This window comes from Phalangium opilio, unplaced genomic scaffold, assembly GCF_054372755.1.
Source record: "Phalangium opilio isolate 3A_F unplaced genomic scaffold, DU_Popi_V2 ptg000537l_1, whole genome shotgun sequence".
Taxonomy (NCBI): Eukaryota; Metazoa; Arthropoda; class Arachnida; order Opiliones; family Phalangiidae; genus Phalangium; species Phalangium opilio.
Window position 1 is genome coordinate 1,298,717 of NW_028324243.1, and position 26,141 is coordinate 1,324,857.

The 26,141-nt window shown below is 36.1% G+C and overlaps 2 protein-coding genes across 4 annotated transcripts; one reads left to right on the forward strand and one right to left on the reverse strand.

The window, feature by feature from the left end:
• Window positions 1-20,967: 20,967 nt before the first annotated feature.
• Window positions 20,968-21,750, reverse strand: LOC149588721 (uncharacterized). Of its 2 annotated transcripts, XM_089862196.1 has the most exons (3): window positions 21,608-21,750; window positions 21,274-21,549; window positions 20,968-21,198 (listed from the first exon to the last, which is right to left on the reverse strand). In XM_089862196.1, the coding sequence occupies exons 2-3, from the start codon at window positions 21,542-21,544 to the stop codon at window positions 21,005-21,007; spliced, it is 465 nt and encodes a 154-aa protein (XP_089718322.1). In that variant the 5' UTR covers window positions 21,545-21,549; window positions 21,608-21,750; the 3' UTR covers window positions 20,968-21,004. The 2 variants fall into 2 exon arrangements, with proteins under 2 accessions (XP_089718322.1, XP_089718321.1); XM_089862195.1 differs by having other exon boundaries at window positions 21,274-21,750.
• Window positions 21,751-25,050: 3,300 nt separating this feature from the next.
• LOC149588722 (uncharacterized) lies at window positions 25,051-25,833 on the forward strand. 2 transcript variants are annotated; one of them, XM_089862192.1, is made up of 3 exons: window positions 25,051-25,193; window positions 25,252-25,527; window positions 25,603-25,833. In XM_089862192.1, the coding sequence occupies exons 2-3, from the start codon at window positions 25,257-25,259 to the stop codon at window positions 25,794-25,796; spliced, it is 465 nt and encodes a 154-aa protein (XP_089718318.1). In that variant the 5' UTR covers window positions 25,051-25,193; window positions 25,252-25,256; the 3' UTR covers window positions 25,797-25,833. The 2 variants fall into 2 exon arrangements, with proteins under 2 accessions (XP_089718318.1, XP_089718317.1); XM_089862191.1 differs by having other exon boundaries at window positions 25,051-25,527.
• Window positions 25,834-26,141: the final 308 nt, after the last annotated feature.

Sequence of the window (26,141 nt, forward strand, 5' to 3'; positions counted from 1 at the left end):
AGTCCTAAGACCAATTTATTATTATTATCACTGGTCCCAAGGACTAGTTTAAAAAATATCCTAATTTCCCAGACTGAATAAGAGGTCTTACTCCGTTGGAGGAAAAACTGGTTAGCCCTTATTTGCTTCCCATGCAAATCAGACGATTGGGAATAGATCAACAAATAGATATTTGTGGCCACGTAGTAAATGTACCTATTAATTTGTATTGATCAGTTTCAAAATTACCAAGAATGGCAATTAATACCCAAACTATTAAATTACAATCAATGAGAAAAATGAATTTACTATTATCAGGAGTTCATAATAACCCGAAGTACGAAACTGGTTAAAAAGCCCGTAACAACAAAGTTTCGCCGTAAAGCTCAGCGGATTCATACACCGCTTAACTCCCAAAGAAATAGTTACCCCATTTTTAGCGCCCACGCGCATTAACTTGCACACTTCCGGTTTAGCACAATTTTTATCTTGTGATTTTGGGAGCGAAAATGGCTCACGTCTGCTTCTGTCGGAACGGTGTAAATTAAGCCTTGGCTAAGAAGTTGGCTATTAGTCAGGGTTTCCAGTTTTCTACAAAACATTTAAACGATCGTCAATGATGTTTTGTTGTGATATGTGTGAGTGATAATTCCGTGGTTAAATTAAAACGGTTTGGACAAATTTATTCCCAGTATCTTTAAAGGAACTGCAAAGAAGGCATCGGCGGGTGGGTAAAAATTATTTGAAATACGTCACAGACATCACGTGATACCAAGATACAAAGACTCCTCATAGACTGGAACTTGACATCTAGTCCTTGTTTTTCGCGAGATTGCAGTGCCTATTCCATGAAGTGGTAGTTTTCGAAATGAAACGAACTTAGCTTATTTGGACCACGCCTCTCCTCAGTCACGTGCCTCTGACGTATTTCAAATAATTTTACCCACCCGCCGATGCTTTCTTTACAGTCCCTTTAATATAAGAATTGCAACGTGTTTCTACGTCCACCATATCGGCATTTTTCTTTTCGACGGAGATCCCGGCCAACGGAAGTTTTGGAACGAAAACCAAGGAGCATAGATACCACTACGATATATTGTAAAGTTGTATGTCCATAAACAGGCTAATCCTTTTTATGCGCAACGACAGAATCTTGTTGTTCGCGATTTTTACCATTAGCTCTATGGCCAGTTTCATACTTCCCCACCGAATGCCCGGGGGTTATTACGAACTCCTGCTGTTATTTAAGAAACGGTAAGACCAAGGCGGATCATAGATGCTGCAACTTCTCTTGTTAAAATCCCCTTATTGTATAAAGAACGAGATAACGCTTTCCAATGAATTACACGCTCAAGATCCAACTCTCGATTTTGTGGTAAATGCATCGGATCAAGGATTATTTAAAATGTCTAAGGATAAAACGCAGAGAAGGAAATATCGAAGGTAGATGTTCCAAACGGTACCTAGCGGGCACAATCGGCAAACCGGAAAGCCAATATTTTGAAGCGTCAACACGTGACAGAGTTCTTGAAAGTTTTGTCGCTCTCTGTCTGCTCTAGCAGATCTACAAAAACCTAAGCCTTGCCTATTAAACTAAATTAGTGTAAAGTCACGTCGTATATTCTTGCACTGAATGTTTGCTTTAGTCAGGGATTTTCGCTTTAAAATATTATTAAAATTAAATAATGATTTTTAGGAACTAAACTCATTCTTGAATTTTGAACTAAATGTTCTTAACGACCGTTGACAATTCGAAAAAGAACTCTATACAGCATGCTTTCGAAAACTATCCCTCTTTCGTCTATGCTTTCGCGATAATAAGATAGATGGCGCCATATCTATATTTCTTTTCCGTTTGACGCACCAAAACAGTAGGTGGAGAAGAGGGGGATGGGTTAAAATTTCGGAACAACTAGAGAACATTCCCTTACTATAGAGATCTGTGTGTGCGTTTTATCCTTAGACATTTTAAATAATCCTTGATCGGATCGAACATCAATCGCTCAAGAGATGTATCACATTGTGTAACTTCGAAAACAATGTCAAAAGCCCCACGCTATATATCATTTCGAAGGACAAGGGTCAAGCTATGATTTTCATCACGCACTCCCGAATTTCAACGTCCTGAGTCATGAGAGTTCCTTGCGATCGAACTGTACCAACTCCCTGGTTTTCTCATTCAAGCTTAACGGTTGCTTCCCCCTAATTTTTCATTGTAACAGAAAAGGGTAATATTTAATGACAAAGGTGATTTTCTTTCATTAGTCCTGTTGCTATCGTGCTGCTTAATATCAAAAAAAGTACATATGAAATGTCTTTCTTCGATAAGTTTCTGGTATGCACGCGCATCTCTTCTTTAGTCTTACCAGGAGAAAATAGCAGGAGTGGCCCTCTAGCAGGGATACGCGAGGCGTCACATTCTCGATATTTTCCCGCGTTCCTAGCTCGGTCGTTTTCGCGGTAATTCGCGGATGAATACACGTTTTAGAGGTGCTACGGCGAAAAGTTGATAATTCGTCTGCTTCATAGTCTTAGGTTAGAGTTAGGTTCGTCTAAGTTATAACAGAACTTACAGAAGTGCTTAAAAGTCTTCTGAAGTTCTGATCTGGTAAGTAATTAAAATTTTAATAATAATTAGTTAGTAATTATTGAACTTTGAACCAGAAGATTACAAAATGGATGAGATTGAGTCGAAAGAAGCCTTTAAGGCTATATCGCTTTATGAGAAACGAAGTTGTATATTTTGCCCCGCGCATTTTGAAAGAGCAGACAGCTCTAGTTTAGTGTAAAAGTTTGTCGCAAGAGGGAACAAAATTGAATTTAGCACTACTTTCGCCCTCTCCCAAGAGCTCTTCCTGATTGGCTATCTATATCGCGAGAGTGTTTTCGTTGGTTTTGGGACGCCTTGCACTGGTCAAAGCTACAAAGAGCCACTCCTGCTATTTTCTCCTGGTCTTACCTATCTTAAAATGCAGTATTATTTGAGACCTCCTTCATTTAATGGGGCAAAAAATAATATATTTTAATGGTTACGCTCCATTACCTTTTATTTATTTGAAATGATACTATCAAATAAAACGACTATTAAAATTCAATTCGAAAAACATTTTATCATAAAGGAATATAATAAAGAAAGGTGTTTCAAGTCCGAGGTGTTAAACTGGCGGCAAGTTCAAAACTATGGGAAATTGTTGAAAGCTTGCAAGACAACGGTTAAAATAAAGCTATTGAGGATAATATAGCAGCTGATTAAAATAACCTGACACATTAAAATTCAAACGACAAGTTTATTTTCAACTTGTTAAAACATAAGAAGGCATTTATCACAGCGTGGGTAAAATGTATTTAAATCTAGTTTTTCTAGAGAGAGGTTTGTTCTTGAACTTTTTGTACTATTATTTGCGATCTGTTAAATCTTACGCGTATTGTCAAACAATGGTCTTATAAACTTTGAATGGAAAATTGATAGGACATTATCCACGGGAGTGCGCAAAATTAGAGACGTTTCTCCCTAGCCAAGCTATCAAAACTTCTGAAATTTTATTGGTCAAACTATCCAGTGGACCTCTTAGTTCTTAAAAAAATATGAGCGGCTTAATGTGCACCTGTTTTTGAAATTATCAAGTTTTATCAACTGAATATATTTCCAAATTTTACAAAATTTTACTAAATTGGATATATTTTTACCCTTATTTATTGCTACCTTTCCGAAAATTATTGCTAATTAGCTTTTTTATTGCAACCTTTTCCAAAATATTGTTATTTTAGTTTCTTTCTACCATAAAAAGAGGTGCACCTTTAGCCATTCTAATAATAGAAATTTATTGGACATTTTAAAATAGTCCGCCATAAGAGAAAGACGTGACGTCATGCGAGACTGCGCAGTACGAATTTACTTTCGTCATCGCGAAAATTCGCCTCAGAAAAGCGCCATCTAACGGTTACTAAGCGCAAATTCAAAGTGTCACTTATAAAATGCTTCTGTTGTAAATTTCAAGGCCTAGTATTAAAGATGGCAGTGGTACTATACATATGGTTTCGTAAGTTCCAAAAACCAAACCAAGGCTTAACGAAAAGGTAAAAGAGATAGATGATGGAAAACATAGAGTAAAATAAAATGTTAAGTCCCGCCTTGATTTCCAGCCTCCCCCACCCACGAGGGGGGAATTGTCGACTATCACGCGCTCATCGGACGCCATTTTAGGCCTTCTTACAGTAAATTCCTTCTTGATAAAATAAATTTAAGTCAAAGGATGAGCTGAGTCGCTCAGTTCGGATAGGGAGTATCAGAAAATTATTTTCGTCACGGTTTCGCCCAGCGGAAACCGACAACACAAGATAAAAACTGCCTTTGCGGTTTTTACCTCTTTTTGCAACGAAATTCGCCCAGTGAAAACCAAGTGTAAGCTTTTGCTACAGTACAACAATCTGCTGTGTTCTTTATTTCTTTATCTGATGGGCGTACACCCCCAAAATTTCACTAAAATCAAATTTAAAATCCTTAACTATTCCTTGGAGACTTCAGTTACCAAATATTGCTAGCACAATCATAAATTTAAGACATCCATGCTCGTTTATATTTGGGCATTATACATCTTTCGTTTTCATTATACATATGTTAGATTTATTTGAGATTGTTTTGTTAGTTATTTATTATATCTCTATCCGTAAAAAGTAAACAGAACAACATTAGAAACAGGCTTAAAGGTATGTTCCCTTTGAACCGAATTCCCAATGGACCGGATCCCATTCGACCGAATATAGTTCAATGATTTTCAGATTCCTACCCCAATGGCTATATTCCCGATGGACAGATATCCCCATCGTCCGAATATGCCCGTAAAAAATACGTCAATATAACTTGAAACACTAAAGCCGTCAGAGATTCGGTGTTGTAGTGGTTAGGTGAGGTTAGGTTAGCTGACGTTAGGTTAGGTTAGCTGATGTTAGGTTTGGTTAGCTGATGTTAGGTTTGGTTAGGTTAGGTTTGGTTTTTTTTAGGTTAGCTGAGGTTAGGTTGGGTGCTTTGAAGTTAGGTTTACCGTAGGTAAAACGTAGTTAAAATAAGTGTAATAATACAGTTTCAACTTATATTTATTTCAACGAAATTAAGTGATGTTACTTATAATCTTTCAGTTTTCAGGAATATTTAGGTTGACAGCAATTGTAACAAGAAGAGCTATATATATGTATTTAATGCAAAACCACACACTAGGTTCAATGATGGGTCTACATTGTAATACAAATCGCACCTTTTGGCTACGTTCGGCTGAAAGGGACACCGCAAAAGAACCCTTCTGTCGATTGGAAATACGGTTGTATGGGACCAAAGCCTTTTAAGTGGACTAATTGCCAGAATTTGTACGCACAGTATAAAAAATGAACTATATCGGATTTTCAGACTTTTGCGATGCAAAGGTAGCCATAGACTTTGTGTAAAGAGGACTTCTGAGATGTTTTGGCTTATTTTAATGTATGACTCTTATTACCAACTTCTTTTAATGTTTATAGTAGCACTTCATTAATTAGAAACTAAAAAACGTGTTTCCAATATCAGGACCTCACAGAAAGCAGTAATGACATCTACTCCATTGTCATCGTTATGATTAAGATGTACGCGGCGGTTATTAGAAACGTCTAGCCTCCCAATGGTGGAACTTGCAACAAAGGTTAACGCAATTGCGGCTTTTCCTTATCCTTTGCCGGGAATTGACCAGCTTATATATCCCAAATTTCCAAAAATTGTTAGAGGCTTTCGCTAGAGTTCAAACGTCAACAATAGCTGTGTTTAAAATTATTTTAGGAATAACGTTTCTTAAAACGACTGAACTAAAATTAAGGTCAATTACTGACGATTAAAAAAAAATTAAAATCAAATACCTCTATTTAATTACTTAAAAAAGTTGAGTGGGTAGTTAGCACTCGGAGAGGCTTATTTGGGTTTTCCAATTTAGTTGAATCTAACAAGTAATTAGCCAAAGTAAGTCACACGTCGGTTAATCAATCCTTTCTGACTCAGTTATTTTTGTTTTTATAGCTATATACTTTTGGTGCTCGATTTTTAAGCTTTCGTAAAGACGTAGAGTTCTAAGTCACCATAACCGAGAAAGTTTGGTAATATTGCAGATTTACACCAGAAAGCTAAGATCGATGATGAAAGGTTAGATATTATTTGCCGAAAATTTAAGTTCTTTGCCCAAATGAGGCCGGTTTTTCATTTTTGGTTCTTTTGCGAAAATAAATTCGAGGTAAAAATATCGAGCGTGGCAAAAAGACTCTAATCTTGTTCACAAAACGGCTCGTAGGCCGTCGACTGCCTTTACCGTGTTAGTATAGGTTAAAAATTGCGTGTGAAAGGAACATTGCCAGAATCAAAGCTCTTTAAATATTCTTAGCGTGGAACTCAAAAACATTTTAATAATGAAAAGTGTGTATCAATCGATTCGGTTTACTCCAGTAATTAAAAACGAACCTTTTGAGATACTAGATATTTCTGGAAGATATTCTGTTTTATAAAATAGAAGGAGGCAGTCATGAACCAGAGCTTATGCACTATAAATTATTCGATAGGAAATGTAAGTACTGCTTATTTTTTTAACAATTGGGTTGTAACTAGGAAAACTACCAAGGCATATTCTTACAAAACATTTTCCATTTTCTTCCACTGCTGATTTTTTTACTTTAATCTGGTTTTTATTCCCAAATTATTTTGCATTTTGTGAACTCCATCACGCTAGCTACTTTATTTAGGGTTAGGCCCATTTAAAATCACAGTAAAAGCGAGAGGGCGGACCTGGTGAATTCCGAAGAACGGCGTTGTTTTGGAAGGATTTTAAGTAATAGACAATTTCGTTTTATTACAAAACAGAGAAACCAATATATAGGGGCGAGGCCGCCATTGGGGTGTCTTCCCTCTCGCGAAGAAGTTCCGCCAGAGGTAGTGCGAGTTGGTTAGCCTTCAGCATGCAGTTAACGGTATCCTCCCAATGGACCGAATTCCCAATGAACCGAAATCCCATTCAACCGAAATACGCCAAACTAGATAAGAAACTAGCGAAACGGCGGGTTTTCGAACCTCTGGGATTTGCGTAAGATAAGGAGATCCCATCGATTCGAATGCAACGGGGTGACGTTGATGTAGGACAGGTTAGGTTAGGTTAGTAATATTTTATAAATCATTTAACAATGCTACGCCTTTTCAAAAATATTGATGTTTAGCTTCATTGACTTCTCAAATAATATGCCTTTTCCAAAACATTACTGTTATGTTATGTTAGGTTAGGTTAGGTTGAGCGACGTAAATGTTTCGTACTTTTCATGAAAATACCATTGGAAACTTACTTTTAGAACACTATTCAATTTGAAACAACCAAGTAGAAATAAACAGAGGAAAAATTATTAGACTTTTTGTAACAAAACTGATGCCGCTATAAAATTACTCGATTCTGTTGCTGTAAACTTGTATTACAAACAAAACATAAAATTTTTGAATTAACAATATAGTGTATTATGCTTATTCACATTGATATAAATATAAATCTCTCGTTTTAAGTATCATTTTAAAGTAACATTAAAGAAAATGTTTCGGTTTACGGCTTATTTTAGCTTTCCCTTAAATTGACATAAGCCTTTAAAACCGATTCCACGGTTAAACCGCCCAACGTGCGGGATTACGGTCCAATATGACCTCCCTTCTTTGGTTTCGGTTGAATGGGATTTCGGTCCAATGGGAGGGAATCCAGTTAACTCGGGCTCCGTCTGGCGTTGCTTTTGGCGAGAGGGCCCCTGTGTGTTGGTTTCTCTTTTTATAATAAACAATTTTGTCTATAGTTTTAGTTTGGGCTTCAGTAAGAGTTGAAATTGAATCGATACCGAATTAGATTACAATAATTAAATTATTATTCTATGGTGTTAAGTCTAAAAACATTTTATATCAAATAAAAAATTGAACGCAGGTTCGGGTGCGTTCTGAAGAAATTTGCTTACCTCGGTGGTAAATTATTCAAAAACGAGTTTTGCTTCGCAGTCCTTAAAAACTGCATTTATACACAATCCGCGACACTTTTTCAAACCCACATAAGGGCCAGATACTAGAAATTATTATATGTATTGTAATTTGAAATGAAGTTTAATCGTTATGAGAAATTTGCTTTTAATTGCGTAGTTCAAGCATTTGTTATGATTAGAAATTTTACAACAAAAACGGTATAAATGCGGCGTTTCGAGATAAAAGGAGCTTAGATTTTCACGTATGAAATTATATGGAATCTGTTCCCGTAAAACTTATCCCTGTCAAATAATTAAGGTGAAAAAATACAAAATGAGCTTTTAGCATTTTAATTTTTCAGGGTGGAAGAGATAAGAACACTTATTTCGAGTAAAATGTCGCTTTACTACTCCTAAAATGAGGTTCCTCATTCTGATTTGTGGCTTTAAAAGCAGTGTCGTATTTCTGACATTTATCATACATTCAGAAAAGGTGTTCATATGTGTGTTGTTACATCTTGTTTTAAACTTCAATTCGAACTCGAGTCATAATCGTCCTTTATTTAGCTCTTTGTTCCGAAACGCCGCATTTATACCCGTTTTTGTTGTAAAATTTCTAATCATAACAAATGCTTGAACTACGCAATTAAAAGCAAATTTCTCATAACGATTAAACTTCATTTCAAATTGCAATACATACAGGGTGTTTCTGATAAGTCTGCCATAAATCAAGGGGCGTGTTCTTTGGGTCAAACTGAGTGGAAAGTGTCAAAGAACATGGGGTGTACAATAATTTGCAACGAAGATATGGCCCCCCAAACATTGGCCCCTAAAACAAGAAAATATTCGAATATGTAGACTAAAACAAATTCAGCCTTATCAACTTGTCTAGAAATAATGAGACAATTTCAATAGTTTCCCTCTAACATCGTTATTGAACTTTCACCTGGCAGAAGTGTATTAAATGAGTAGAAGTATGCCTACTCTAGTAAAGTAAATTCAAAGTATCATGGTACCTTTCGGTTGGTATTACTTTTATTCTTAACAAGTTAACATGGACGTTACAGGTATTGTTCAAAATGTCCACCAACGGCGTTAAGACAAACATGAACCCGTCTTTCGAAAGATTCTTGGACATGTTGGAAGATTCCTGGCATGTTCCTGATTGTTTGACAACCTTCAATAATTCGTCTTCGCAAGTCTTCCTCATCACGGACTTCATTCTTGTACACGATGTCTTTGAGATGACCCCAAAGATAGAAATCGCACGGATTTAAATCCGGAGATCTGGCTGGCCACGCAACTGGTCCTCCACGCCCAATCCACCTCAAATTAAACGTAGCATTAAGATGTTCTCTAACTGCACGGCTGAAATGTGGGGGTGCCCCGTCGTGCATAAACCACATGTCACGAAGTAATGCTAACGGTATGTCCTCGAGTAGTTCAGGTAAAGTGTCTCTTAAGAACGTGAGATATGCTTCACCATTTAGTCTGGGTGGAAGAAAATGCGGACCTAGTAAATGATTACCGACAATGCCGCACCATACGTTTAAAGAAAATTGCTGTTGGTGACTTCTAACACTAGTTGCGTGTGGGTTTAATTGGCGCCATTCGTGGTGGTTGTGATAGTTCAGAATTCCATCCCGGGAAAAATGTGCCCCGTCGGTTACTAAAAGGACCCGTGGAAATTGATTGTCCTCTACTCTGGCCAAAAACCACTCGCAAAAGTCGATGCGTCTTGGATAATCTGCCGGGTTAAGAGCTTGCACCTTTTGAATATGATACGGGTGAAACTGATGTCCGCGGAGAATTCGCCAGACCAAAACGTGATTAACATGTAATTGTCGTCCAACTTGTCTGGTACTTGTCGAGGGGTCCTCATCGAACATGGCAAGGACGTCTTCCTCGATTTCCTCCATGTCTTCTGGAATGTCTCGCTCTCGAACGTTGTTGGGTTGTACTTGTCCGATGTCCCTCAAGCGCCTGTCAACAGCCTCGAACGTACGACGATTTGGTATGCGTCGTTGCGGAAATTGTTCCTGGTATCGCCGCTGTGCTTCCACTGAATTGCCCAGCGCCAGTCCATACATGAGATGCATGTCTGCATATTCTGCATTGGTATACGCCATACTGTACTACCACACGTTCGTTCGAAGTGATACTGTGACGTTATCAACAACATCGCGTTACTTTATAGCAAACCACCGTTTAGTTTTTACGTTGGCGTCATGACTGTCAGCATTGTTTTTTATTCACGGACTTATTCTTGTACACGATGTCAAAAAACTCTTTGAGATGACCCCAAAGACTTTTTAGCAAACCACCGTTTATTGTTTACGTTTGTGAATAAAAAACAATGCTGACAGTCATGACGCAAACGTAAAAACTAAACGGTGGTTTGCTATAAAGTAACGCGATGTTGTTGATAACGTCACAGTATCACTTCGAACGAACGTGTGGTAGTACAGTATGGCGTATACCAATGCAGAATATGCAGACATGCATCTCATGTATGGACTGGCGCAGGGCAATTCAGTGGAAGCACAGTGGCGATACCAGGAACAATTTCCGCAACGACGCATACCAAATCGTCGTACGTTCGAGGCTGTTGACAGGCGCTTGAGGGACATCGGACAAGTACAACCCAACAACGTTCGAGAGCGAGACATTCCAGAAGACATGGAGGAAATCGAGGAAGACGTCCTTGCCATGTTCGATGAGGACCCCTCGACAAGTACCAGACAAGTTGGACGACAATTACATGTTAATCACGTTTTGGTCTGGCGAATTCTCCGCGGACATCAGTTTCACCCGTATCATATTCAAAAGGTGCAAGCTCTTAACCCGGCAGATTATCCAAGACGCATCGACTTTTGCGAAAGGTTTTTGGCCAGAGTAGAGGACAATCAATACCACGGGTCCTTTTAGTAACCGACGAGGCACATTTTTCCCGGGATGGAATTCTGAACTATCACAACCACCACGAATGGCGCCAATTAAAACCCACACGCAACTAGTGTTAGAAGTCACCAACAGCAATTTTCTTTAAACGTATGGTGCGGCATTGTCGGTAATCATTTACTAGGTCCGCATTTTCTTCCACCCAGACTAAATGGTGAAGCATATCTCACGTTCTTAAGAGACACTTTACCTGAACTACTCGAGGACATACCGTTAGCATTACTTCGTGACATGTGGTTTATGCACGACGGGGCACCCCCACATTTCAGCCGTGCAGTTAGAGAAAATCTTAATGCTACGTTTAATTTGAGGTGGATTGGGCGTGGAGGACCAGTTGCGTGGCCAGCCAGATCTCCGGATTTAAATCCGTGCGATTTCTATCTTTGGGGTCATCTCAAAGACATCGTGTACAAGAATGAAGTCCGTGATGAGGAAGACTTGCGAAGACGAATTATTGAAGGTTGTCAAACAATCAGGAACATGCCAGGAATCTTCCAACATGTCCAAGAATCTTTCGAAAGACGGGTTCATGTTTGTCTTAACGCCGTTGGTGGACATTTTGAACAATACCTGTAACGTCCATGTTAACTTGTTAAGAATAAAAGTAATACCAACCGAAAGGTACCATGATACTTTGAATTTACTTTACTAGAGTAGGCATACTTCTACTCATTTAATACACTTCTGCCAGGTGAAAGTTCAATAACGATGTTAGAGGGAAACTATTGAAATTGTCTCATTATTTCTAAACAAGTTGATAAGGCTGAATTTGTTTTAGTCTACATATTCGAATATTTTCTTGTTTTAGGGGCCAATGTTTGGGGGGCCATATTTTCGTTGCAAATTCTTGTACACCCCATGTTCTTTGACACTTTCCACTCAGTTTGACCCAAAGAACACGCCCCTTGATTTATGGCAGACTTATAAGAAACACCCTGTATAATCATTTCGGTAAGATTATAGTAAATCGTAACTTACATTTGGAAATTGGAATGGTCGGATAATACAATGCACTGTATAAAAACACACTGCTAAATATTCGTTGAAACCATGTGAAAATTATAAAAATTCTCCAACTATTTCTTTGTCATCATTTAACCTTAGGCTTAGAAAGACAAAAATAGGCCCAAAACGTTTTAAAAAATCGCGTGAACTTAATTAGAGAATCAAAATGGTGAAATTAAGCGCGAGATTTGAATTGAAACTTTTATTGAAATGCAGCGCGTGCTGGCGCGTGAGCTAGCACGTGGTTTAAAAATATTTTTTTTAAACGTATACAAAAAGCTCCTGGCCCATTGGGCCGAATCCCATTAGTCCGAATGTCCCATTGAACCGAATCCCGTTGGACCGAATATAGCCAAAATGTGCGGGTTTATTATCTTAAAATTTTCATTGCTATTAAAAGATATATTTTTAACGCCGTATTTCAAAACTGAATTAAAAAGTACCTCCTTTGGTTTAAATAAAATACCCTTGTCCTTAAGATAGCGTCTATCAATACACTTTCCTATATAAATAATTATACTGTGATGGTCAAAATGCCTCTATTGTAACCGAGCCGAATCAAAGCCAACCTGAAATGACCCGTAAAACAATCATTATTTTGGAAAAGGCATATATTTATTGTTCAAGGAACTTAATAAATGCAGCGTTAATTGCTCCAGAATCTTTTTAAAAATAATTTGTTGGAAAAGGCCCGCTTTTATTATGCAAAGACCTCAATGAAAATAAAAATATTATGGAAAATCGGTTATCCAACCAAACCTAACCAAACCAAACCAAAGCAAACCAAAGCACACCAAACCAAACCTAACCAAACCTAACCAAACCAAACCAAACCTAACCAAACCTAACCAAACCTAACCAAACCAAACCAAACCTAACCTAACCAAACCTAACCTAACCTAACCTAACCTAACCTATAGTCTGTCAAACGAAAGAAGAGCCCTGAGAATTTTGTCCAAATTGGAGTCGCCACCATCGACCCCATAGTACTTTATCAACTTGTTTTGTTTTGTCAATAGTCGTCTGTAATATAGTCTGCTATACTTTAACTAATGTCATTAAAATATATTGAAATGCTAGTTCAATAAAGATAAAACTGGTGTCTTTTCGTTAGTTTTGTTTTATATTCTTTAATACTCGATGATCGTAAAAAACCATGGAACTTAAACATATTAAATACATATTGCAAAATGTATTGGTTCTGTTGCGATTAAGCCTATCTGTTTATAGCAGACTATATTACAGACGACTATTGACAAAACAAAACAAGTTGATAATGTACTATTGGGTCGATGGTGGCGACACCAATTTGGACAAAATTCTCAGGGCTCTTATTTCGTTTGACAGACTATAACCTAACCTAACCGTAATGTTTTGGAAAAGGCATATTATTTGAGAAGTCAATGAACCTAAACATCAATATTTTGGAAAAGGCGTAACATTGTTAAATGATTTATAAGACTAATATACTTTCGGTTGAAGGGAATTCGTTCCAATGGGATTCGATGGGATTCGATTGAATGGGAAAAAATTCCCTTTTTTATAGAAAACCGCCATTGGGCTAGATTTTAAAATACTGGCTAGAAATGTTCGGACGAATGGGATTCGTTCCAATGGTATTCGGTTGAATGGGCAGACTCCATACAAAAAGGCCAAGATAACATTACACTACGAGAAATGAGATACTATACCTTTTCAGCCTTTGCTAGTGCTGTAAAGTTAGGCTGTGAAAAAAGTGTACCCCCTTGGTCGCGAAACCTTGGGTCTAACTCGCAAAAATTTTTCCACCTCATAATGTTAAGCTCCATAGAGTTTAACATTATGATTTCGGATTGAGTATAAATAGAAAATCCCTGACGAGATTTTCTTAATACGCAGTGTTTTGGTCAAGTGGGAAGTTCCCACTGGGAACTTAGCGAAACGGATATATGGGCTTCCAAGGTGGTCGCCCGTTTCCGCACAGTTTTATTTTTCACATCTTAAAAACCTATAGCCCGTTTACGCACAATTTTTCATAACCCATTTCCGCACAGTTTGCAAAACATTTTAAAAACGGAAAATAGCCAAATTGTGAAGTTTTATGATTGTAAAATTTTCAATGCTTTTTAACGATAGATTTATTTTTAATGCAGAATTAAAAAATAATAATAATAATAATAATAATCTAAGCTTTGCCTATGAAGGGATTTCCACACTAAGCCTGTGGCTTGTTTACAGGTGGGTCCCTTTACATTGCATAGAGGGGTGGTGGCTAGCCCCTTTGCCACAGCTAACCTACAGCGCCCTATACTAACTATTACCCTCCGCAAGTTTTGATGCACCCTTATAATTCTATTTTTAAACAAAAAACACACTTGGTTTAATGCTTACATCTATCAATACACTTTTCAATATCGATAGTGATATTGCAATGGTCAATAGCATGCCTCTATTGTAGCATAACCTAACCTAACCTAAGCTAACCAAAACCTGACCGAACCTTATCTGACCTAACCTAACCCAGCCAAACCTAACTTAACCCTCACCGAACCTCATCCTAAACTATGTCGATAGTGATATTGCAATGGTCAAATAACGAGTTTAATAGCATGCCTACATTGTAGCATAACCTAACCAAAACCTAATCGAACCAAACCTAATCTAGCCCTAACAGAACCTAATCTCAACCGAACCAAACCAAAACTAACACTAAAGGAACCAAACCTAACCTAATCAACAAGAAAATAAATATGTTTTATCGCTCCGGGCAATGATTCTCGAATACTGTGCTTAAATGGGCATCGTCGGGCTTCCAAACATGGCACCTAAAACAAGCATGCAGTCACACTTGTGGATTAAGTCAAATCGGCCTGTTATTGCACCCTCTTAACTAAGTAACTACACGTTGAAGACATGACCCGCTCAGTTTCACTCAAAGAACATACCATTTAATTTACAACAGACTTGTTAGAAATCCTTGTAAGCCAAGACTACATTAGGAATAATGCCTCATATTTTCTTTAAGGATTATCTGGAAAATGGAGTTCATGAGAAATTTAAAACCGGACATATTTTTAAAGACGACATCTCTCTATCGGTGGCTCAATACGTTCTCCTTAATTTAAAAAACGTCAGGTATTGTTTATTTGCAAATAGTGCTATATTCATAGCAAGGTTCCACCTTGAGAGAACTTAAGAGGAAAGTTCTTGCATGCAGAACTATACCACTGCAACGCTCGCATGCAGCATGAATAACTTCTGAAAAAGGCAGAAACTTTAAATTAGTATAAATTCATCGGGTATTGAATTGGTTTTGGAGGCCATAATATCCAAGCAGTAGATACAGACGTACTCCGTAACTTTAACAATCTCTTTTCACGAAGAGTTTTTCGAGCACCAGAAACGCGTTTGACCTAATCTACTCTAAAATATTTAAAAAAAAGCCATTTTCTACTCTAATTTTTCTCAAAATAAAGATAAGACATGTCACAAAAGTTGGCGTCTATAGTCGCCCTACTGGAGGCCAGTACCTAACCTAGTCTCATTTTTTTAGTGTCGCACAATACTTTTAAAAGTATCGCATAATACTTTCAAGAGTGCAATAGCGTTGCTAGGGTTTGAAATTGGGGGGGGGGGCTTAATCTTATTATTCGTATATTAAAGATATACAAACTTTTATTGATAAAGAGTACGGAACCTAGTTATTGACTATGAGACATTTGTGGATGAAAGAATTTCACTCGTCTTTTTTAAGTTTAGCTTTCGTTTGCTTTTAGCCCCCACTACTGTTTGATATTGAAATTCATCTCTACAAAGATGAAGCTTAACGAAATTATCATAATAATTATTATACACTAAATTGCTACAGAATTTTGGGGGCTACGAGCAATTTTTTGGTAGATTTTACGGATTATTTTGAGGGGCTAACTTTGAAATTAGGGGACGCTATAGCCCCCTAAAAGGCCCAGCGACGCCACTGCAAGAGTGTCGCATAACACGTTCAGCAGTGTTTTATAAAAGTACAATACCCCCTGATTAGGAATTTCTTTGTTAATTTTATTTAAAGGATAAAAATATATTCTTTCTTGAATTTCATCTTTAAAAAAATGTTTAACATTTCAGTTTTTCAGAACTTTTGTACTGTTTGGATTGACTTTGATATTAAAACATTAATGAAAATGAAAGACCTTATTTAAGAAACCAGCAGTCCTATATTTTTCCATTTTTAATTTGAAAACGGTGTTTTAAAAGTTTTATTTTACACCGAATTTACACTTTAAATTGGCCACAAAAACTCAAGGTAATAAAACTCTACGAGTGACGTTTCTAGTCATGACAAATGAGACTCGCGCTCAGAATCGTAAGAGTGTATGGCTAAAGAATGCGCGTGAGGAAATTTGTTTTCATTCATTTGTTTAGGATAGCTTGAAAAACGTGATGACGATTTGTTACTTTTCAAGAAGTTCAGCAAGTCCAAATACTTTATATATCCACCTTTTACGTCCGACCTAAAGTGCAGTTTCAGTTGCTTTTTGCAGAACCGTTTTGCAGCAGAGGTACTTAGTTTTTCGGTCAAGTTGAAACCTACCTTTAGAAAGTTAGCTTAGTGATCCTTGCAGTAATATTGGGCTTTCCCGGCAGTGTGGCACTAATAATTGAGGATCAACCGTATGTCGGCAATTCCAAATTTGTTACTTGTTAGATCTTTTCAACATTTCATGGCTTTATTTTTAAAACTTTGGCATTGCAATAAACGTTACAGATTGAACTTTATTAAACCTCGAGAGGTTACTTCTCGATTTACAAAGAAAGATGTCAGTGGCAAACAAGAAATAATGTTTTTATTCTTCGGTCTTCAATATAAAGTAAGACAGTTGTACCAAGTTTTAGGTTCCTCTTGGATCACTGGTTAAATCACAAACCATTGAAATAAAGGAGAGAACATTTTCGGTGACCTTGTACTTTGTCTTCAAGGACATGATATTATTTTCACTATCTTCATCTTAAGTTGAATATTTCGTCCAAATTTTGTGATTTAACCCCAGTGTCAAAGAAAACTAACACTCTGTGATGAACAACATTACCCACTAACACTTAAATATTTATTTAAATTTTAGGTACTGGACGTTAATTTGTTCCTATTAGCTCCAGGACTGGAATATTTTCGCAAATACCATCTTACTTACAGCATTATAATGGACAGATACTTTATTTATACCTGTGCTGAAAAGGAAAGAGCTAAAACCAGTTCTTACTCAATAAATGGATTCTCGAATGAAATTTGGGAAGTTTTCATAACTTTTATCATATTTCTATCGTTACTTTCGAAGCTTTCACAAATTGTCGTACCGAAAGACTGCAATGCCCGATTTCGTTCATTGCCCAATTCTCTGTGGTTCTACTTGGCAGGAATTCTTCATAACTGTTACGTATATGCTCATCAACATAGAACCAGGGATAGATGTAATTTTAGAAGTAGGAATGGAGAACAGAGTAATCTGGGCGCGCATGAAAGTACACGACCTCCTTCCCCGGGACGGGGGGTATGAAATAAGAGATGGGTCATAGCGACAGAAAAATAAACGAACTACGCATTTTTCGCGCTCCCCGTCACCAACGCCATCATAACGTAGTTTAAGTGAGCCAATAAGATAATTTAAAATTTTTGTTACGTGTTGAAGGGAGGGGCTCCTTACTGAAGTAAAGACTAACCGTTCTTAATTCCAGCTTCTAAAATTACAGGAATTTTAACCAAAAATATTTTTGGGTTATGAACTAATGCTATTCACAAAAAGCATTTTTTTACCAAAATAACACGAAATGTCACCGGATATTTATAGTGACGTGATTCGAGAACATTCGAGACTTTTACGGTCTCTTTTGGTTGTGTTATTTTAACGATGTTGCCGAATGTTAGCTCATGGAATCAGAGAGGGGAAATTTGAGAGGGAGTGTTGCTCTTATGTTAAAGGGAATGCGAATTTACAATTTCATATCATATTTTACCACGAAAGTGGTATTATATTACACTTTCAAGTTTCTACTTTCAAAATATCAAGTTTTTAATATAATGGAACCAAAGTTTCTATTTTTAAATCCATTGGAAAATCACGAAAACTCAGTTTTGATATACCAATAATTTTGTCTTGTCGAGCTTGTTCGCCCGTTTTATGACATCACTATGACGTGGGGATTAAAAGCGAGGGAATCCTATACGCGTCTCGAGCTTCTCGCCAGTCTAAATTCTGGGTCTTGTAGCAGAGAGAGTGGCACCATCTCACGTGAAAAATATATCTGTGACGTCAGCCAACAGGAAACGTTTTAGCCTTTCGTAAAAAGTGGATTTCAAATAATTTCATATGAAGCATTTTCAAATGCAATTGCCAAATAACTAGAAATCGGAGAATTAAAAGCTTGATATTTTTGAATTTCCAGATATTAATTCTATAGATCTTTTGTTATATCAAAAATAAATAAGGGAAAGTGTCGGACTCTCTCCTTCGTCTGTGTCATGTATTTGGAGGGGTGAATGCAACCTCGCGAAATCTGTTTCATCCCCCTCGCCTATTCACCACGTAACTAAGATAATTTGTGATAATGCGCGTGAAGAAATAGTGCGGTTTTATTTAAAGATCGTCTGCTTACATTAGACTCTGCTTTTGACTGAGGCTAACCGTGGCCACTGTAGTTTATCGCCGCAATTTAACTTGATGATGTACATGATTGTATTAATTTAGTTTGCCAATATTGATGTTATTTACTATTAGAAAAAGTTTAAGCTTATAATGACAACCCAGGGCCTATCTTTAAACGAAATTCTAAAGGATTTTAACGATGAGTTTTTTGAATTAAATGATGATTTCAAGAACATCCGCGGCATTTTTAATTTAATTTCGGCGTGAGAGAGGGTGCAGCCAGTATACCGAACAAAGATGGCGGCCACTCAAGGGGGAGGAGTCGGGTTTTTTCGATCTCCTCTCTTTACCTGTCAATATTTGATTGATTGTATAGGCTTATAACAAAAGATGGTTTTGTAGGAATAAATTTATAAAGACCGTAACATAAAGTAAGTTATCTGTATGAGTAAGCTTATAAATAAAGACCATAATATAAAGTAAAAAACTATTTATTTTCTTTAAAAGTATAGGTTCTAATATTAAAGATATTTTTTCAATTTTCATTTTAAAATGCATTTGATTTATTCTAAAATAATTCCTTCTATCTTCGTAAGGAAGATGATAAATTTTAATACTATTTTTAAATCTTACGTATGTCATTAATTTTTTCTTTGATATACAACGCGTTGAGTTGTTTTCTAACGTAGAGCTCCAAAACTAATCTTTCGAGATCTTTAGTTTTAACTTTAAATGTATGATAAGGTTCTTCCGTGTTTTCTAAGGGGTTTTCCGGTGTTTTTTCTTCAGTTTTGATTTTTATATTTTTGGTGTACGTCTCTGTTTCGTCAATGGTAAAGGGTATATTTTTAGTAGGCCCACCTCTGATAAAATTACATTTAGGGAAATGTTTTAAATGTTCTTCGTAAGGATTATCGGTCGGTTTCCAGGCTAGCAAAATCCCATTACATTCGAAGCATTGTACTAGATCATCGGTATGTAACGAATAAAAGCCAGCGCTGCTTAAAGCTTTTTTATAGTTTTCATCTTGAGGCCAGGAGTAAATAGAATGATATCTTTATACTGGCATTTATATAATACTACCAAAAAAAAAACACCAATTTTACCCTGCACTAGTGGCTTATTAGTAACTAATACGGAATTTCATACGAATATTACTAAATTACAAGGGATTTATATAAAATACATGCAAAAGTTATAGCTGACTACTACTAAAATACACATGAATATTGATTAAAATACTGGCATTTATATAATCCTCCCAAAAAAAAACAATTTTACCCTGCACTAACTAATACGGAATTTCATACAAATATTACTAAACTACAAGGGATTTATATAAAATACATGCAAAAGTTATAGCTGAATACAGGCTAAAATACACATGAATATGGATTAAAATACAAACATTGTTATAATGCAAAGTGAAACATACCCTTTTTTATGAAGCTAAAGTTGATTTGTATTAACTATGATGCTTCCACAATTCTATTTCATCTCGAAAGTCACTGTTGTACCTGATTTAAATCTCTGGTGAATCATCCGTCCAATTGTAACACGGGCACAAGTCCTTAATCCGGTATTTAAACTCACCGCACAGAGTACAAAAGTTTCGCTCGTCAAGAAGATGTCTTCGCTCTTTTTGGGTCGACATACGGATAAAGTTTTTAGACTGAACTAAAACACAACGTCTGAAGTGCGCACAATCACGTGATGTGCAGAAATAATTTAATTGGCCGCAGTCAGGCACGTCTTTTAAAGTCCCATCACAATGAGGGCAGTGTAGATGACCCGTACGTGGCATGGGGACATACCCTAGTTTTTTGAGGTTTCCATGAACATTTTCGGCCATACCGAAAGAGATGTGGTCAAATGAATGAAATATACCGGAATATTGCTTATTATGCTAAAAAACTTACCGATCTTAACATTTCAGAGTAAAGTATACACGGATATGGCTAGACTGTTTCATATGTTTTCTATTTAGCACACATTTTAAGGGACATTTTTACCAAAAAAGAATTACATATTACGTAAGGTGCATTGGAGGAAACACGGGTTTGTCACCTGTGAAGCGTTGTTTGTGAGGCCCAAATTGATTACATTTAATACAATTAAAATCGAGGGACGTTTCTTCAATGCAGTCGTCGCAGACCAAGATGCTAACGCATAAGATGGCTTGATGCTCGAGTATCTACCCGTTATACGAAGGTATTTACTACCCCCCCCCACCGCAAACCAATTTTTTGAGGTGTTTACCCCCAATAAACCCCCCCATCTGTGACGTATGCAATATCTTTGAAAATATTCTTATTTTAATTAAAGAGGACCATTATAAAAAATGTACATTATACAAACTAACAATAACGAAAACCGTTCTCCTTTATGATCTATTATTTTGTATGCCAATAAGAAATCCATATTTAAATGCAATAAACTTAACTTTAATTTTTTAAATTTTACACTATTAGCATTAAATTTATACTGTCCTCGTTCTGGTATACGAAATCAGCGTATAAAAGGCTCTTTTCCAATGCGCACGGACGATGACGGGCTAACGTGTTTCTTTGGTGGTCATAGAGACAGGTGACACGTGTCTCACCTTCTATATCCATGGCCTTTGGACAATCCACGTCATTCAAATTTATGACTTCTTTATTTAAAATATTAAAAAGAAAGAAACATTTTTGATTACCCTTGCAATATATACGGTCTGCGAACCGGGTACCTAACATGAGACAGCGACGAAGATTATGATAAGGCGTTTCTCCTCGTCCAAATGAGATTCCGTGTAAATTTCTGGTGATATAGCTATTGAGTCGTTGTGTAGACGAAAGAAGCGTAGATTGACTATAAGGCGGTAAAAATGTCCATGACACTATTCCTGGAAGTTTAGTAACAGTAGCACAACTTAGTTCTTTAACAATCAGATCGCCTGCGAGGTTGCATTTTTCGTCCTTCCCGTGTAGATACTCAAAGTCAACTACTACAGATTTCATGTTATCTAGAAGATAGTTTCCTAAATGATGATTCTCCAAATGGTTGGAGTGCGGTTTATATACTTTTCAAAGTCCTTTCACTCAGTATATTAGCTATAGAGTATAAATCACATGACGGAGGGGGGTGGCATGCTGAAACACGTATGACAATAGCTCTTAAGAGGTCCAATCGTTGCCCCCAAATTGACAGTCGGCATAACAATAGAACTGTGTTTTCGACAGAAGATTAGAAATGCAGACAACAATCTCTTTTTAATGTCAGGCGGTCAAACATTCTCCACAAAAGGTATATTGACAGATGTCTTAAAAGGGGATGTAAAGGTAAATAATGAGCCCATGGCTAAATTTATTAGACAGATAATTATAGTTTTGTTGAACCCATGTACCCTTAAAGCATTAACGTCTAAAGTACTGTACCAAGAATGCGTACGAGATCTTAGATAAATCTTCAAACGTTTCTTTGTGATATTGTGTATACTAGTTTTTAGCTAACGTTTCAAAAACTTTAACATAAGAATACGCCTACAGTCAAACCATTCAGCAGTGAGAAAAAATAGGCATTTCAACGTTTCTTATTGTATTGTGTATTTTATTACAATTCTGTATACTAGATTTAGCTAAGGTTTCAAAAACTGACATAAAAATACGCCTACAATCAAACCATACAATTCAACAAAAGGATTAATTATTATAACAAAGGAATTGATGCGTCATTCCATTATAGTCTGTCAAACGAAAGAAGAGCCCTGAGAAATTTGTCCAAATTGATGTCGCCACCATCGACCCCATAGTACTTTATTATAAGAACTATGGGGTCGATGGTGGCGACTCCAATTTGGACAAATTTCTCAGGGCTCTTCTTTCGTTTGACAGACTATAGTGGGTTTTACGACAGTAAACTTTGGTCTCCGAAGATGCATTGTTAAGAAAAAATTTCTTCAATCAATCAAATATTGACAGGTCTATTGAAATGCTAGGAGTAATAGATAAATAGGTCAAGATTACTATTGTATAATTTATTTACTCGTAAACTATTATGTAGTCAAGTACACAAAAGTTGTCAAGAATACGTCAGATCTTGGAGATTAACCCTCCAAAAACTACTTATTGTATTATTTATTTTATTGATTTTAGGGGTACTGGAATTCCTTAATCTCTGGTTTCTGAACGTTGACATAAAAATACGCTTACAGTCTAACAATGGGACAGTCAAGGTCAATAGAGTAATTCGCAAAGCACCAAGGGCGAATTTTTTTTTCCTCCTGCAAATTTGATAATTTTACACTATCTTTAAGAATATGTTCTTTTAGATTGGCGATATTATAATAAATTTGCATATCTAATACTCTTTAATAAAGATTATCGTTATATTCAACAACGAAAGTCTTTGATAGTTATTACAATGTTTAAAAAAGGAAAAAAGTACTAAAAACCTGAAAAAATCTGTGCAGATGTGTTTGAAAAGTATTTTGTTACAAAATTAGTTTAAAATAAAGTTAAGAAAAGAAATGAAAAAAGTTTAAAATAAAGTTAAGAAAAGAAATGAAAAAAGTTTAAAATAAAGTTAAGGAAAAAAGTTTAAAATAAAGTTAAGAAAAAAAAGTTTAAAATAAAGTTAAGAAAAAAAATTATAAAAAAATTAAAGTTTAAAAAAAAAATTATCAAAAAATGTTTTTGTTTTTTTTATAACTGATATTGATTTTATAAATGGTTATATAACAGAATACACAAAACAGTAACATTTTGTGATTTGTCTAATACATTTTCTCCTTGTGTTATACTTAAGGGATCGTCATTCTACAATTCAACCTATTAATCTATGGTTAGATCTTATTTGTCGAACATCCTCCACACCTTCCCCCTGCTGAATATATCTGCTCGGCTTCTTCACCCTTCAGTTCCATTGTATTTTAGGATGCCTAGCTATTATCTATTACATTTTCTCCTTTGGTTATACGTAAGGTGCTTTCATCCTACTCTACCTAGTGATCTATGGATAGATAAATTGAACAACTATACGATTATCTTATTTATCCAATACATTTCCCCCTTCCCTGTTGATTATATTCCTATGGATTACTCGCCCATTTTTTAGAAAAAATAGACCTGTCAATATTTGATTGAACAATTCAACGAAATATTTTTCTTATTCAAGCTAAATTCTTTTATTATAAATACTATAAATGAAGATGCCTTCGCCCTTGGTGCTTTGCGAATTACTCTATTGACCTTGACTGTCCCATTGTTAGACTGTAAGCGTATTTTTATGTCAACGTTCAGAAACCAGAGATTAAGGAATTCCAGTACCCCTAAAATCAATAAAATAAATAAGACAATAAGTAGTTTTTGGAGGGTTAATCTCCAAGATCTGACGTATTCTTGACAACTTTTGTGTACTTGACTACATAATAGTTTACGAGTAAATAAATTATACAATAGTAATCTTGACCTATTTATCTATTACTCCTAGCATTTCAATAGACCTGTCAATATTTGATTGATTGAAGAAATTTTTTCTTAACAATGCATCTTCGGAGACCAAAGTTTACTGTCGTAAAACCCACTATAGTCTGTCAAACGAAAGAAGAGCCCTGAGAAATTTGTCCAAATTGGTGTCGCCACCATCGACCCCATAGTTCTTTATCAACTTGTTTTGTTTTGTCAATAGTCGTCTGTAATATAGTCTGCTATTATGTCATTAAAATATATTGCAATGCTAGTTCAACAAAGATAAAACTGGTGTCTTGTCGTTAATTTTGTTTTATATTCTTTAATACTCGATGATCGTAAAAAACCATGAAACATAAACATATTAAATATATATTGCAAAATGTATTGGTTCTATTGCGATTAAGCCTATCTGTTTATAGCAGACTATATTACAGACGACTATTGACAAAACAAAACAAGTTGATAAAGTACTATGGGGTCGATGGTGGCGACATCAATTTGGACAAATTTCTCAGGGCTCTTCTTTCGTTTGACAGACTATAATGGAATGACGCATCAATTCCTTTGTTATAATAATTAATCCTTTTGTTGAATTGTATGGTTTGATTGTAGGCGTATTTTTATGTCAGTTTTTGAAACCTTAGCTAAATCTAGTATACAGAATTGTAATAAAATACACAATACAATAAGAAACGTTGAAATGCCTATTTTTTCTCACTGCTGAATGGTTTGACTGTAGGCGTATTCTTATGTTAAAGTTTTTGAAACGTTAGCTAAAAACTAGTATACACAATATCACAAAGAAACGTTTGAAGATTTATCTAAGATCTCGTACGCATTCTTGGTACAGTACTTTAGACGTTAATGCTTTAAGGGTACATGGGTTCAACAAAACTATAATTATCTGTCTAATAAATTTAGCCATGGGCTCATTATTTACCTTTACATCCCCTTTTAAGACATCTGTCAATATACCTTTTGTGGAGAATGTTTGACCGCCTGACATTAAAAAGAGATTGTTGTCTGCATTTCTAATCTTCTGTCGAAAACACAGTTCTATTGTTATGCCGACTGTCAATTTGGGGGCAACGATTGGACCTCTTAAGAGCTATTGTCATACGTGTTTCAGCATGCCACCCCCCTCCGTCATGTGATTTATACTCTATAGCTAATATACTGAGTGAAAGGACTTTGAAAAGTATATAAACCGCACTCCAACCATTTGGAGAATCATCATTTAGGAAACTATCTTCTAGATAACATGAAATCTGTAGTAGTTGACTTTGAGTATCTACACGGGAAGGACGAAAAATGCAACCTCGCAGGCGATCTGATTGTTAAAGAACTAAGTTGTGCTACTGTTACTAAACTTCCAGGAATAGTGTCATGGACATTTTTACCGCCTTATAGTCAATCTACGCTTCTTTCGTCTACACAACGACTCAATAGCTATATCACCAGAAATTTACACGGAATCTCATTTGGACGAGGAGAAACGCCTTATCATAATCTTCGTCGCTGTCTCATGTTAGGTACCCGGTTCGCAGACCGTATATATTGCAAGGGTAATCAAAAATGTTTCTTTCTTTTTAATATTTTAAATAAAGAAGTCATAAATTTGAATGACGTGGATTGTCCAAAGGCCATGGATATAGAAGGTGAGACACGTGTCACCTGTCTCTATGACCACCAAAGAAACACGTTAGCCCGTCATCGTCCGTGCGCATTGGAAAAGAGCCTTTTATACGCTGATTTCGTATACCAGAACGAGGACAGTATAAATTTAATGCTAATAGTGTAAAATTTAAAAAATTAAAGTTAAGTTTATTGCATTTAAATATGGATTTCTTATTGGCATACAAAATAATAGATCATAAAGGAGAACGGTTTTCGTTATTGTTAGTTTGTATAATGTACATTTTTTATAATGGTCCTCTTTAATTAAAATAAGAATATTTTCAAAGATATTGCATACGTCACAGATGGGGGGGTTTATTGGGGGTAAACACCTCAAAAAATTGGTTTGCGGTGGGGGGGGGGGGTAGTAAATACCTTCGTATAACGGGTAGATACTCGAGCATCAAGCCATCTTATGCGTTAGCATCTCGGTCTGCGACGACTGCATTGAAGAAACGTCCCTCGATTT

Coding starts and splice junctions, on each gene's coding strand:
- LOC149588721 (XM_089862196.1), bottom strand. CDS start 21,544: ATGAAATCTGTAGTAGTTGACTTTGAGTATCTACACGGGAAGGACGAA. Junction 21,199..21,273: donor TCGTCGCTGTCTCATGTTAG/GTACCCGGTTCG, acceptor TTTTAAATAAAG/AAGTCATAAATTTGAATGAC.
- LOC149588722 (XM_089862191.1), top strand. CDS start 25,257: ATGAAATCTGTAGTAGTTGACTTTGAGTATCTACACGGGAAGGACGAA. Junction 25,528..25,602: donor TCGTCGCTGTCTCATGTTAG/GTACCCGGTTCG, acceptor TTTTAAATAAAG/AAGTCATAAATTTGAATGAC.